Genomic DNA, 14,881 nt, shown 5'->3' with positions numbered 1-14,881 from the left:
GATTTAGCACATACTAAACAATCCAAAGTGAGAGCAATGCCAGACATGAGTCTCTGTGAAAATAAAACAAATCCTGAGGTTTGTGACTTCTGAGGACTGTAATGCTCATTACATACCAGAGCATTACACAAATTAAATGTTTAGACCTGGTGATGGCACTAGATAAAAAGACAGGGGATCATCAAATCCACTGGGAACAACTAGGTTTTCGACTTCTGGGGTTCACGAATGTTGGTACCAAAAATTTTGTTGAATGAAGTGAAAACTCTTACCTGGTGGAAAGAGAAACAGTCAGGGGATCACCAAAGTTAGTAGCAGCCATCCTCTGCAGACTGTAAACATCTGTACAAACTTTCATGGCAGTCCATCAAATACTGGTTGAGATATTTCAATCTGGATGAAAGTGGTAGAAATGCCTGATGTACAGTGGGGTCCAAAAGTCTGAGACCACTTCCAACAAGTGGTCTCAGACTTTTGGACCACTGTATAAACATGCATGAGCACGGTTTTAAAATTCAAATGTTTTTGGCTTCCATAGGGAGCGTAAAAGAAAGAATTTGGGAACCTCTTGTTGAGGTGAAGTAGAGGAAAGCTCTGGTGTGGCCAGTTTTAAACAGATGGATAGACTGACGGGCCACTACCATCATTAGGCCGAAGCACTAGTGGCACAAAACATGTAATCATTGAAGTGGTCAATAATTATGGATAAGTTTGATAAGTTGTTTTTTTGTGTGTGTGTGTGTGTTTTATTCTACAGGGGTCCACCAAGTCTCTGACCTTTACCAAGCAGAGAAACACCCTGCCAAGGTAAAGGTCACCTGACTCATTTCTCTGAGGCGATATGTGTTACTGAGGCATTTTCTACAGAGATCATTTAAAACAAATAGAATCCTTATGTTTCCTCAGTGGCAATGCTTAGCGATTTGTTGAGCCACCGCTCCTACATTCTTTCCGTAAGGTTCAGTGTCAACTGTGTGATGGAGCAACTCGGCTTTTGATTTGACCTACATGTTACACACAGTATCCAGTTTCTCTCTTTGTCTTTCCTCCATTCTCGATACATCCAGTCACAAATTTCATTGCAGTGTATGAAGGAGCAGAATCATGTTGAGCTGCCACAAACAATCTGAATTAACGTCACGTTTTGACCCGTGCCCCCCTTTCCCCCCTGCCTCTCTCTGCGTGACCACCCGACCTTTGCTCCCTCTTCTCCTTTTCCTCTGCCCCCTCTTTACCTTCCTTTGCTGTTTTCTCCAGGAGCTTCAGTGTGGACCGTGTGATGGAGAGAGTGATGGAGCGCCACTACGACTTCGACCTGACCTACATCACCGAGAGGATCATCTCCGTCTTCTTCCCCCCGAAGCTGGAGGAGCAGAGATACCGGCTCAACCTGAAGGAGGTGGCTGCCATGCTCAAGTCCAAACATCAGGACAAATTTCTGGTGAGGGGAACAGAAAAATGCATCACACTCTGTCAGCTAAGACAGACAGTAATTACAGTAGCTTCAATGAGATGTCATGTACTGTAGTTCCTCTGTGGTATTTGTTGCAGCAGGGATTTTACGTCCCTCCTCAGCTGAAGATGCTTGTTGCACAGAGACAATATGTTTTAACATATAGCATCAAGAAACCGCTGAATACACTTAGCATCCCACAAATTAGCAGTCTGTTAGTCGTTTTTCTGTCACACCCATTATAAAAATAACTGAAATGAAACATCTTTTCTTTTCCAGCTCCTGAATCTCTCAGAGAGGCGCCACGACATCACCCGACTGAATCCAAAGGTGGAACTTTCCTTCTCGTAATTCTTTGTGTTGAGAATTCAGTTCGCAACCTTTTCATTTTATCTCCTGAAATCACATGACACTTTTCCTCCATCTCCATCCAACATCAGGTTCATGACTTCGGCTGGCCTGACCTCCACGCCCCACCGCTGGATAAGATCTGTGCCATATGTAAGGCCATGGAGACGTGGCTGACCTCCGACCCCCAGCACGTGGTGGTCCTGCACTGCAAGGTCAGAGTTCAGGGGGGCCGGCAGGGTTTTTCAGACAGACGTCCCACTGTTTCCCAGACTCTGAACTGGGCTGATCAGAGGGTAGTGATAAGTGTTGTTGAGAGGTAGAAGCAAATGTTGAATTACAAGTAGTGGTAGTTTTTATTGAGTTCATATTAATGGTGTTAAAAAAGATATGTTATTATTAAGCATCATGTCAGTACTTAATCTAAAGTTTACATACAGTACATCATTTACATGAAAAAAAGGGATCAATGCAAAATTGTCATACCTACTTTAACAGGATATTTTGAGCATTTTTTAAAATATGATTCAAACCATAACTCAATTTAAAACAATCTTGTTAGTCAATAACATTACCATTAACGTCGACCATGTTGTCAGCTGACCACCACTTTTGCTGTTTACTATCCAGATACCAGTGGTGGAAGAAATATTCAAACCCCCTACTTAAGTAGAAACAGCAATATCACTCTGTGAAAAACACTCTGTTGCAGCTACAAGTCCTTCATTCTAAATTTTACAAAGTAAAAGTACAAACGTGTTATCAGCAAAATAAAAGTAAAGTATTTACATTAATGGATTGTTTTTACTGACATGTAGGAAGCATTTTAATGTTGTAGAAGGTGAGTTTACATATTGTGCAACGAATCAGATTTATATATCAGTCATTTGTTTTAAAGTTAAAAATCTTACTCTTAAAAGTAGATAGTAAATAAATAAGTGTCAGATAATTGTATTGGAGTTAAAATCACAGGATTTCTTTCTGAAACATGGAGGGATAGAAGTATAAAGTGGCATAAAATAAAGATACTCAAGTAAAGTACAGGTATATCAAAATTATACATAGGTACTATTTTTATTCTAACGCTGCCAGAAAGCTGGAAAGGGTAGTGAAATGGTATGAAGCAAAGTTACAGAAACAAACCAGCGCTGAGTGCTTGTTTTGGTTAATGTTACATACTTGAATTGCTATTTTGGAAAAATTATAACATGTAATGGTACAATTAGTAACCACTTGTAAGCTTTAACAGGTTTAAGCAGCCTTCATTTCTCCATTCAGTGTTTCTGGTGTAAAATGCAATAAAGTAAGATAATGCAGTTAAAACATAACTTGACAAAAACCAAAATTGCAGAGTGCATCATATAATTCAATAAACTGTTTCCACCTCTGCCATAAAATCAACCATACGATTTAGATCAAACTCTGTCAACTAAACGTTTAACTTCCACACTGATACGCATCATTTAGAGAATCATTAGTGCCATCAGTTCAGGAAAGCAGTGGCAATTTGAACCTTTCCCCTGCTACCAACCAGTGACCGACCATCAGCGAGGGCGACCGAGCTCCCACGGCTTGTCTGGATGTTTTATTTATTGGTTTTGGTCAGGAGAATTTAAATACTAAAACCAGACTACTTCTGTGGTCTGCTGACTTTCCAGAACATTCCAGCTACAGACTTTTTTTTTTTTTTCCCAGCTGCAGATCACGCCAGGGATGGGAAAAAATACATTTTTGTCAATGAAGAATCTGACACTGAGAGATAGACTGAGCAAAACAAGGTTTAATTTGTGCTCAGTGTGTAGGTGCAGCCTTCTTACTGGTATCTTGGGGGGGGGGGGGGGGGGGGGGGGGGGGGTCACATTAGGAATTTGAAGAGGAATGTCTTTGGAATGTGTCAGAAACTACGAAGCGCCTGGTGCGAAAAATACACCACAGGGAGTTTTTTAATTGGAACTTAACCTGCTTGTCCACATCTTTCTATGTCCCCGCTTTGTCTCTGTCTAACTGTGTCTCTTTTTAAAAGAAAAAACAAATAAATCAACCCTACAGTCAAAACTGTCAGGTCTTGCAGGCTGTGGAAATCAGCTGTCTTTGAGCCACCCACAGTGGTGTGCCCGAGGATGCAATCAGCACACCATGACTCTTGTCCTTGTGGTTCCCTCCCCCTCCTCCAGGGCAACAAAGGGAAAACAGGCGTGATTATTGCAGCCTACATGCACTACAGCAAGATCTCCGCAGGGTGAGTGTGTGTGTCTGTGTCTGAGGCATCCAAAGCCACAATCTGACATTTTCTTGTTCATCAGAATACCCACACATGGAACACATTAAAGATTATTAAACTGACGTGCAAAAACATATTGGATTTATATTTGACTATTCAAATGTGCATGCCAAAAAAACTTATGTGTTCAAATTCAAGTATTGTATATGCAGCACAATGATTTCCATTCAGACTGTGTTGATAAGTCATTTGATAAATTAAGCCCTGTGGATTTTGCATAGGAACTGTGGAAGCTGGTTCATCCTGTGGCCAGTGCCAGCTGTATCCTCTCCATGTACTTTCTGGCATCTAGAGAGTCTGGTGCAAGTTCCATGATGGAAATTGTTGACTCAAAGCGTATGTGTGTGTCTGTGTGTGTGTGTGTGCGTGTGTGTGTGTGTGTGTGTGTGTGTGTGTGTGTGTGTGTGTGTGTGTGTGTGTGTGTGTGTGTGTGTGTGTGTGTGTGTGTGCGCGTTTGCATGCATTTATGTTGCAGGGCGGACCAGGCTCTCAGTACTCTCGCCATGAGGAAGTTCTGTGAAGATAAGGTGTCCTCTTCCCTCCAGCCATCCCAAAACAGGTAGAGGCCACGAGGAGATCTGAGGGGGAAATCTGGAGGGGTTGCGGTGGTGGGGGGAGGTTGAGGGTATTTCACATCCTTGCAGGAGTTATTAAATGCATCCCCCCTTGCATGCTTCTTAAGGGAAAAGAAAGAGAAAACAGCTTTTAGCTCTGAGCTCTTCATATGCACAACTGCTGGATTTGATTTCTCTTTAACCTTGTGTTTAGTCTTTTTTCACAGACAACATTTTGACATGTCGCAAACCTAAATAACAACATTAATGATGAATGAAATCCATTTAGTTGCTTCAGTTTCAGGGTCATTGCAACTTTCATGCTGACTCACTGTCACACTGTCGTAGCTTACTGGGAAACCTGAATAGAATAGAGCCATTGTCAATGTTTTTTCCTAAAATGACAAGTCAAAAGATCTTCTGTGAAAAAGACTTGTGGAACAAAAAGACTAAATTATAAATGCAATGTTAAAATGACAGAGTGGGCTACTTAACTGTAACCTTATGCTTTTCCATCATCTTTATATTACACTTTCAAAAATACCCCTTTGACATAGACCAGCATGAATGCTACAGAAGACAGTTAAATTATCAAAGACAATAGTAAAAGGAATAGTTTGACATTTTTGTAAATGGATTCACTCTCTTGCCAAGAGTTAAATGTTTCTTCATCTTTATGCATCTCAATTAATGCTATATTAAACTCATTGCTGGCTCTGGCTTCAAGTTTAGAGACAGACATGAGAGTGGTGTGGATCTTCTCATCTATAATCACTACTTTTGTTTGTTTGTACACCTTTTGTATATATACGTATTAAACAAACAAGCTATAATATATAATTTACTAAACTTTAGAGGTGGATTATGTTCACTTCGGACAGAGCCATGCAAGGTGTTTCTCCGTTTCCAATCTTGATGCTAAGCTAAGCTAGCCACCTGCTGGCTTTAGCTTCATATTTAACATACAGAAATTATTACTCTACAAGAAAGCAAGGTGTATTTCCCCAAATTACAGATTTTTTTGATTGCTCTTTCAAATATAAAAAAAAAAAATATTTATACTAATGGAAATTTCAGACTCACTTTAACATTTAGGTCCCAACAGTAATCTCACCCTGAGGTTAAAGGCAGAAAACTAGTGTCAAGAAAATGACAACTGACTCAAGAACTTTCCTGAATCAACTTCAAGTGTGACAGACACAAGAAATATTTCCTAACCCGATGGACAGATAGTTTTAGGAAAAGTGAAATATTTAGACTCAGCTCCAGAACATTTTTTTGCTGCCTCTCTTTCTCCTTTGTTGCTGGCTGTCTGTCCCGGGCATGTTTGCATTTTTCTTCTCTCTTTTAAAAACGTTCGTTCATAACCTCAGCCTACATCTGTTATTTTTATTCTCCATTTTTATCTCTCTTATTTTATATCATAAAGATCTCTCTCACTCTCTCTCCCTCTGTCTCTCAGGTATATCTATTACTTCGGGGGCCTTCTGTCCGGGGCGATCAAGATGAACAGCAGCCCTCTCTTCCTCCACCAAGTTCTCATCCCATCACTCCCTAACTTCCAGGGTGAAGGAGGTGTGTGTGTGTGTTAGTCTTTTGAGACAAATCACCAAAACACAAAACGTATATCTGTTCGTTCCTAATGCGTTTATCTATATGGATACATCCCACTTCCCTTATTTGATTGTTCCTCGCTTCTCACACTGCAGTTGATCAGGCTGCTTTGACATTTTCATGTGCACAAAATAGCAACTTTGGAATTTTATTTGTTGATAAGTAGATTACAAATATTGGATTTGTGTCACAGTAAGTATAAATCTAATCAACAAATGAACCATGAAACACATATTTTTCTTTTTATGACCTGCCATTTCAAGCTTTGCACCTATATCTTGAAGTCTTTTGATGATACAAATCCCTATTGAAACCGTATTTTAACATGAGATATATTTACATAATCTCCACTTTACTGAAAACATTTAGGGTGCTATACTGTATTTTTTCTGCAAATGATGAGATATTCTACTCATAACCTGATTATCAGATAATAAGTTTACATGCAAAATATCCAGATGCAAATAATAAATAAATAGATAAAAAAAAGCCCTGCTGCCAGTAGAAATGGCTCATGTGCATCACGTGCGTGTGTCATCATATGATCCAGCTGTGGCGCTGTCATCAGAAAATGACGTCATCATTATTTTTTTTTACCAAAAACACGATTTCTTTTTCATTTTAAGACGTAAGTGAGGCAAACATAGATGAAGTTGACGGAATTGAGATGTCCGTCGCCTGACTGTGCCTGTGTATGCAGATAAAAATGTATATGTGATGTGATGTTTGTCTTGGCGTGGCGCTCTGACAGGCTTCCCTCCTGACTCACAGCCACATTACTGACTGCAGCTCTAATAGACGGCCACATTCACCTTCCTTCTCCCACACACACTCTTCTGTTTATCTTTAATCAGATGATCAAGTCCAGGAGTGGGGGTGGGGTGGGGAGTGGGGGGGTGGTGGTAGTCAGCACATTCCTCTATCTCCATGTTGGTAAAGTTAATTTCTCCCTCGTCTCTCTCTCTCTCCTCAGGTTACTACCCCTTCTTGAAGATCTACCAGGCCATGCAGTTGGTGTACACTTCAGGCATATAGTGAGTCTGTCTTGCTGTCATATGGCCAAGTGATAGCACAGATAAGCCAGGACGTACTTGTTGGCTCAGCTGTGTTTTCTTTCATGAGCTGAGGTTTCAGCATCGTCTCAGGTTAATTCAAGAGACAGTATTGAATAAAAATCAAACAAATGACGTTTCTCTTCTTCAGACCAGCTTTTAACTTATGTCACCCAGCTTCATTGTTTACTTCAAGGCCTCTCCAAGTTCATAAATGTGAATATGGCGATTCTCAAGAAAACATGATCTGGTTTGTTTATTTGTTTGTTTGGTCTGTTCATGTTTGGTGACATACTGTATCTGCCTGCGTTCTTTGTGTGTTTTTAGTTATCTAACAGGCTTGTTTGTGTACTCTGTGTCGTCTGCAGTGACCTTCAAGGCACCGGAGGAAGGCGGCTGTGTGTGACCATCGAACCGGCGCTGCTGCTTAAAGGTGACATCATGGTGAGTCATATGGGAAGGAAATGACAAAACCCTGACTCGGGTGGGGTCCCGATCGTGGTTTAATAACTTTAACTTCCATAAACATCAAAAACAAAGAAAAACTTCACAAAGTAGTTCTGCAAAATTTGGTTGAGCTGCCATGTCTCATCTCTGAAATAGAAATTTTGGTATGGAAGAAAAATGTTTTGTCACTTTGTTAACAAGGGATCATAATTTGTCTGTTTTGTGCAGTCAGTCATTTCAAAAGTGGAAGCGAACTCAAAGCCTTAAATTTACAGTTCCAACCTCTCATTATCCCACATACAGTTTGACAGTTTGACCTGCAGCTCTTCTCACCTCTCTGCTGCCCTCTGCAGGTCAAATGCTACCACAGGCGAGCCCAGAGTGCAGACAGAGACACTGTGTTCAGGCTGCAGTTCCACACGTGCACCATCCACGGATCCCAGCTCTGGTTTGGCAAAGGGGAGCTGGATGAAGCTTGTACTGGTGAGTTTATTTAGGTTGTAGAAACAGCCGATCAGAGATTAAAGGATCCCACAGGATGTTTGCCAAGTGGTTGAGAGGATGGTTGAAACAGGATTTATTTGAGTTTGTTGGAGAGAGGGCAACTTAAGCAAGAGAAAACACACTGTTTTTAATCTTGTAACTACTGTGCATTGGTAGTGAGTCGGCCGGTAGCTGTTTCCCAAGTAAAAACTGTAAAAACCCAAAGTACACTACCAGCTAAGCACCAAACAGCAGACAGACAAAGTTAACAACTAGCGTGTGAACAGAGTGGAGCATGTAGCGACTGTCAATATAGAGACCAAAACCACAATTCAATTCAATTGAAGAAACTTTATTTGTCCCCAGGGGGCAAATCTTACCCCACATCTGCTGGATGTGTAAATAAGCAGCTGTTTGCAAACATGTTAGTTTATCAGTGCAGTAAATGCTAAAACATAGTGTAACACCATCACATGTAGAGAGGAGTCATGAGGTCAGCTGACCCAGTAATGTCAGTAATATCTGTGTAAATCTAACTAAAGTTAGCTGCTGCTCAAACCAGACCAGACCAAAGCTTCAGCTGCAAAAGACTGGGTTACTTTTTTACATTGTCTCACTTTAAATTAAACAAATGACTGTTTATTGCTCCCCTAAAGGTCAGAGTGGACTTAGCCTTATTTTGCATTTTTGGACACTTTTAAACTGTCATTTGGACACAGTTTGTTACTTGTGGAGTGGATATACTAATGGATATAATGGCTGCTCTTTAAATTGGCATTGTGGGAATGTATTCACAGTGGTTTGGCTTCATAATAATACCGTGGCTGAATAAATCCCTAAATAATAGCAGCATAATCCCCAACCTGGACATAATAACAGTTCTCTGGAAGCAAGTATCCTGAAAATGAGTTGTACTGTATGCCGGAGCGAGTGTCTCTAACTATCCCTCAGAGAGAGTAAAAGAGGCCCGGTGAGCTCTGGTGTATTCCTTAAGTCCATAATGAATATGCTCATTACTTCATTTCCTCCTCGGTTTCCCTTTCCCTAAAATGACAGCACGTGTGCAGCTGAGAAGCACGCCTGTGAAGCAAAGGAGGTTGTGTCTGTGGTCGTGATTCCATTATACTAAATGAAGCATTAGAAATGTGCATAAACACACTATTGTTGATTCAAAGAACTTATAAAACATCTGTGGAAGGGATTAGTATATTTGATATATTGGCGCAGCAACACAGTTTGATTCCTTTCTGGGGTTTCCCCATATCACTGGAGCACTGGTATGCTTTCATAAACCTGGATCTCATGTGGAGATTACATTTATATTTATAGGCTATAATGTAGATAAACTTCCATAAGTACGTTTTAACAGTAGGAAATTATTATTATTATTATTCCCTCTGTGTTTTATTAAGCATTTTTTTCCTCTCCTTCTCCCCAAGATGAGCGTTTTCCGTCTGATGCCACCGTAGAGTTCGTCTTCTCCTCTGGACCTGAGAAGATCAAAGGTTGGTTCACTCTACTTAAAATTCTTCTTCTTACGTTTTCCACTTTGTAAGTTGAGTTTGTATTTGTCAAATGAGTAAAAGACAAATTGATTCTAAAAGTTTCTTCACAAATAAAAAATAGTCTTAGGTAAGGAAGGAAATAAATGCAGATGAATGCAAATGAAATGCATCTTTCCTCAGGTCGTGAGTACCAGAAGAACGATCCGGCTGTCACGGTCGACTACAACACTGCTGACCCAGTGGTTCGCTGGGATTCCTATGAGAACTTCAACCAGCGTTACCAGGACAGTCTGGAGGGTAAAACACCAACTGTCCAATCCAACCAATCCTTTTTCAGCTTGATTTTGAAGGTCCCATATTCAATAAAGTGAGATTTCCCTGCCTGTTTTGAATTTAAAGCAGGTCTTGCTTCTATATTAATACTGCGAAAGTATCAAAGCGCTCAGTCCACAGAGAAATGCACACAGCCTGTATTCAGAAACTGAGCCTTAAAACCAGCCGTCAGGACTTCTGGAACTGTAACAACAGGTCAGCGAGCCTCTCTTCTGATTGGCTCACAGACCTGTTGTTACTAGAGATCCAGAGAGAAGCCTGAGAAAGGAGATGTAAAACTACACTGAGGTGGTTTTTGGTTCTTAAAATCACAAATATATCTTCTTGTGGATCAATGTTAATTGTGGAAAATTACAAATGACTTCACCCATACTTGGTCTTTGCCATTTCATATCAGACAGTCTAGATATCAAGTAGAAAATTAAAGGACAACCAAGAACAATATCTGTTGAATAAAATTCAACAGGCTCAAAATTGTCTCTATGCATATCTCAAGAGTACTGAGAGCTGATCCGGTTTCTTTTCTTTTTTGTCTCAGACATTGCCCACACCAGAGGTCCTCTAGATGGCAGTCTCTACGCTCAGATAAAGAAGCGCCGAGGGCCTGGCTCAGGTTCTCTCACCTCAACTAATGGCAGCAGCCCAGGGGTGGGCCTTTCTGAAGATAGGCCCGATCACCTCACTGCTCAAGGTTCTGACTCCGCGCTCTCAGGCCATTCCATCCATTTGAGCCAATCATCTGTCCACGCTGACCGCCAGGAGGAGCCCATTCGTCCACCGCCTCCAACCAGACAGGAAAGAGAGGAGCTCGAACGTCTTCTTGGAGGCATAGAGGGGAACCGAGATGGAGAGCGAGAGACCGCCATCTTGGATGACGGGGATTCATTGCCCTCGGAGCGAACCGGGACGCTGAGGCTCAGTCGGTCGTGTTCCTGCCGTGACGGTTACCGGTCCCAGCGCTGTGCCGAGCCTGGCTGTGACCGCACGCTCCTCATGCCTAATGGGTACTGCCTCGATCGGGCTCCCGGCACCAACGGGCACCACGGGGCAACGCCTTCTGCCAGCCCCAACCCAGCTGCTCCTCCATCACACATGGATCTGTGCCAACACTACAGTCCCCACTCCCACCAGTCCCTTCCACCTCCAGATTTGGTGTGGGACCGCCAGAGTGGCCCACCGCACTACCTGCACCGCTCCTGCTCAGAGGTTCCCTCATCTCGACATATCTGCCCATACCCATCACCGGACCTCACCCCTCACTCTCACAACCCCCCACATCACCACCCTCTCTCTGCCCCGAGTCGCATCTGCTGTCGAGAAGACGACTACGGCCCCTACCACCACCCTCCTCCACCTCACAGCCACCACCATGCCCATCCCCATGCACACCACCCCAAACCCTCCACCAGCCCTACCTACCATGATATAATGCTAATGGATGGTCTGCCGCCCCCAGGCTGCCCTTGCAGAGACTGCACTATCAGGAGGGAAGACTCGGCGGCCTATCACGGCCTGAGGCTGGACCGGGGGGACAGCTTCCACTGGGACAGAGAGGCGGAGCTTCAGCAAAGGGAGGTGGGGCTTAGGAGAGCCAGGGAGACAGAGTTACCTAGAGGGTCAGAGCTCCAGTGGGAGAGGGATCCTGGGCTGAGGCGAGGCAGAGAGCTGTCCATCCACTGGGAGCGAGACAGGGAGGCTGAGCTGCAGTGGGAGAGGGACAGAGAGGCTGAATACTGGCACAGGAGAGCCACCGTAGCCTCCTATGGCCCACAGGGTCACGATCTCCCAGCCTTTACGTTTGATCCCTTGCCATCGGGTCACCCAGCTTATCCAGAGGCGTCGAGGTCTCATGCTCATTCTCACCTGGATCTGAAGTACAGCAGCAGCAGCAGCGGTTACCAAACACCCCGCCAAGTGTGCCCCTGCTCGCCTTACCAGCCCTCGCCATCTGAAAGCAGGGGCTACGCCTCAGGCTACCAGTCTGAGTCCACGTCACCGCTGCCTCCTGCTTCCTCCATGATGGGGCCCTGCAGCCATAGCAATGGGCCAGCAGAGCATAACCACAACCACCACCACCACCTTCAAGACTCACAGCAGTCATACGGCTCTGACTCACACACTGGTGAGTCACGTTAAAAAATAAACATTGAGAAATGTGTTTTCTTGTAACGGGAAACAGGAGTGGATAAATTATCTATAATCAACAACATCATCCACTAATAATTTGTGCTTAACTAGAGAGATGCCTTACACATTACTCACAAATTGGCTCGCCAGTCACCAACCTCAACTGATTCTGAGTTCATGGATGTTAACGGTCGTAAATGAAATCCATTGTTCCTTCCCCTTTCTCAGATGGCCTTCGCAGTTCTGGTGAAAGTGTGGGCTGGAGGGAACACATTACCCACGGATCCTTTAAGAGAGTCCACAGAGACGGTCACGCCGCATGCTCCACGCCGTCTGATATGTCTGGACCGTCCACTCCTGTCCACACCAGCAGCCCTCTTCGCACGCAGGAAAGGTATTCCAGCTTTACTACTTCACTAGGCCAGAGAGCTTTGTCAGCAAGAGTTTCTCCTCGCTGTCAGGGTGTCTGTTTTTTATATGAAGTTTTGATATCCATAAGAAGATGTATTTGATATATTTAGATCTCCTCTCTCAGGCTTCTCTCTGGAACTCTAGTAACAATAGATCGGTGAGCCAATCAGAAAAGAGGTTCTGAGCCTCTCTTCTGACTGGCTGACTGTTTTCTGACTGGTCAAATAGAAATATAGCAGATTTCAGGTAAACATTCAGAGAAACCAAATCCTGCAAGGTTAGATGGTGGGTCCAGGTGGGCAGGGCTTGGTGCATGCCTGAGAGCTGTGATTGCTTTGTTGTGACATCACAAAGTCACAGTCCTGACGGCTCGTTTTAAGGCTCAGTTTCTGAATACAGGCTGTGTGTGTTTCTCTGTGGACTGAGGCTTTGATACTTTCACAGTATTAATATAGAACCTAGACCTGCTTTATAATCAAAAAAAGACATGGATATCTCACTTTATACAATATGGGACCCTTAAGAATACCAATCAGTTGATGACTAAAAAGATTCAGGAGGTTAGAGTAGAAATTTTAGAAACATTTCTCTAGATCTGTGACAGTAATACTCATATTTATCCATTTAAGCCCCAGTCCAGGAGGGAGGGAGTATGAGATCCGGACCACAGACATCATCAGCAGTGACTACGAGGCGTCCCAGCCACAGGACAGACACTATCAAGCTGATAATATCGTCCAGGAATCCCCGGAGAGCCAAAAAAGCAGCACAGAGCCGTCATCTACCAAAGACACGCAGTCAAACACAACCACACCTGTACAAACAGAACCCCACAACCACTGCACTGCACCATCAGACCCATCCCTTGCAGCTCCCCACCAGCAGCACTGTCGCCCAGATATGCCCTCGGCTTCTTCGTTGCCAGGCTGCCAGGCTCCTTCTTCCCCTATCCATGCTTCAACTGCACCAGATATACACCCCCAACCTAGCCCTCTCACTATCCAGACCCCCCATCCCTCAGAGGCTGCTGCTCTGCCGTCCACTGTGGCACAGGCGATGTCCCAGCCTCAGAGTCAGACCCAGGCCCAAACCACAGGACCGATCCAAGCAGAGGTCAACGGATCCTATCCAACTAGGGAAACTCACCCTGAATCCCCAAAATGCACCAACACCTCCAACACCCAAGCCCCTGCATCCCCCACCATAGCTTCATCATCATCCTCCCAGCCTGCCTCCAGCAGCATGGAGGGCTCCCCTGTCTCTGATACCCCAGTTCCTGGCTTTGCCACCCTGGGTAGGAAGTTGATGTTGAGTGGGTCTGACCCCCAACACCCGAACCACATTCAGCAGCACGGACCCCTGCATCACCACTACCCAGCCATGGAGCACAGTGCTGCTCTGGACACTAACAAGAGGCACTGCTACTCCGCTCACACTCCTCAGCTTCACCCGTCCTCCCACTCCAACTACTCCACCATCTCCATCCCCCTCCCTCACCCCCAACCGCCTCTGCCGGAAAAGCGCCACCTGCCCGCCCAGCCGAGTTCACCCACCGAAGGAGTGGGGACTCTGAGGCCAGCTGTGGGCCAAGTGCCTCCCTCCACTGCCAGCACCACCCAACATCAGCACCACGTCACCTTCTCCCCCACTGTGGGGGAAATTGCACCCCCTACAGGCCAGAATGAAGGAGTGGCCTCTGCAGAGCCTGAGAATGGAAACAGGGTCAGTGTGAAGTTTGTCCAGGATAGTTCAAGGTTCTGGTACAAGCCTGGCATCTCCAGAGAGCAAGGTAACTTTAAGAAAAAGTTCGCTACGCTATCTTGTTTTATTGAAATTGCTGAATATAGAATTTCCTAATATCTTGTTTGTGCTCGGTGCAGCCATCACAGCTCTGAAGGAGAGAGAGCCAGGTACCTTCCTGATCAGGGACAGTAACTCTTTCCAGGGGGCATATGGCTTGGCCCTGAAGGTGGCAACACCTCCTCCTAATGTCAACAACCACAGCAGCAAGGGTAAAATGTATTTTTCATGTCATGAAGAATATCTCATTGTCACATTTTTCCTCTTTGTGTTCAGCAACAGTAGCACAATTCAACCATTCAAGCAAGGGCGTAAGTTTGGTCTCAACATCTGTATGGACGCAAAAATCCCGCCAACCCTCCAAAACAAAGAGACTGGCTTTTTAATGTTGTCAACCAATCAGTTTATTAACATATAAGATCTGAATTTAAATTCATGAATGCCTGTACACAAACGTAATATATGTACACAGG

General features: G+C 44.0%; 1 protein-coding gene across 4 annotated transcripts in view; it reads left to right on the top strand.

The window, feature by feature from the left end:
* The window catches only part of tns2a (tensin 2a), a 65,295-nt gene that overhangs the window by 30,323 nt on the left and 20,091 nt on the right, over positions 1 to 14,881 (top strand). For all 4 annotated transcript variants that reach the window (XM_056384014.1, XM_056384016.1, XM_056384013.1 and 1 more), the window contains exons 6-21: positions 758 to 807; positions 1,258 to 1,441; positions 1,733 to 1,783; positions 1,894 to 2,016; positions 3,976 to 4,040; positions 4,558 to 4,641; positions 6,099 to 6,211; positions 7,224 to 7,284; positions 7,671 to 7,746; positions 8,103 to 8,232; positions 9,672 to 9,737; positions 9,918 to 10,034; positions 10,609 to 12,192; positions 12,426 to 12,591; positions 13,238 to 14,397; positions 14,489 to 14,620. In XM_056384014.1, coding sequence (XP_056239989.1) covers positions 758 to 807; positions 1,258 to 1,441; positions 1,733 to 1,783; positions 1,894 to 2,016; positions 3,976 to 4,040; positions 4,558 to 4,641; positions 6,099 to 6,211; positions 7,224 to 7,284; positions 7,671 to 7,746; positions 8,103 to 8,232; positions 9,672 to 9,737; positions 9,918 to 10,034; positions 10,609 to 12,192; positions 12,426 to 12,591; positions 13,238 to 14,397; positions 14,489 to 14,620 — 4,162 coding nt within the window. The remainder of the gene's footprint in view (positions 1 to 757; positions 808 to 1,257; positions 1,442 to 1,732; positions 1,784 to 1,893; positions 2,017 to 3,975; positions 4,041 to 4,557; positions 4,642 to 6,098; positions 6,212 to 7,223; positions 7,285 to 7,670; positions 7,747 to 8,102; positions 8,233 to 9,671; positions 9,738 to 9,917; positions 10,035 to 10,608; positions 12,193 to 12,425; positions 12,592 to 13,237; positions 14,398 to 14,488; positions 14,621 to 14,881) is intronic.

The sequence above is a fragment of the Seriola aureovittata genome, chromosome 9, assembly GCF_021018895.1.
Source record: "Seriola aureovittata isolate HTS-2021-v1 ecotype China chromosome 9, ASM2101889v1, whole genome shotgun sequence".
NCBI classification, from domain to species: domain Eukaryota; kingdom Metazoa; phylum Chordata; class Actinopteri; order Carangiformes; family Carangidae; genus Seriola; species Seriola aureovittata.
The sequence above is the reverse complement of the archived record's forward strand: the minus strand, read 5'-3'. Positions and strand labels throughout refer to the sequence as shown.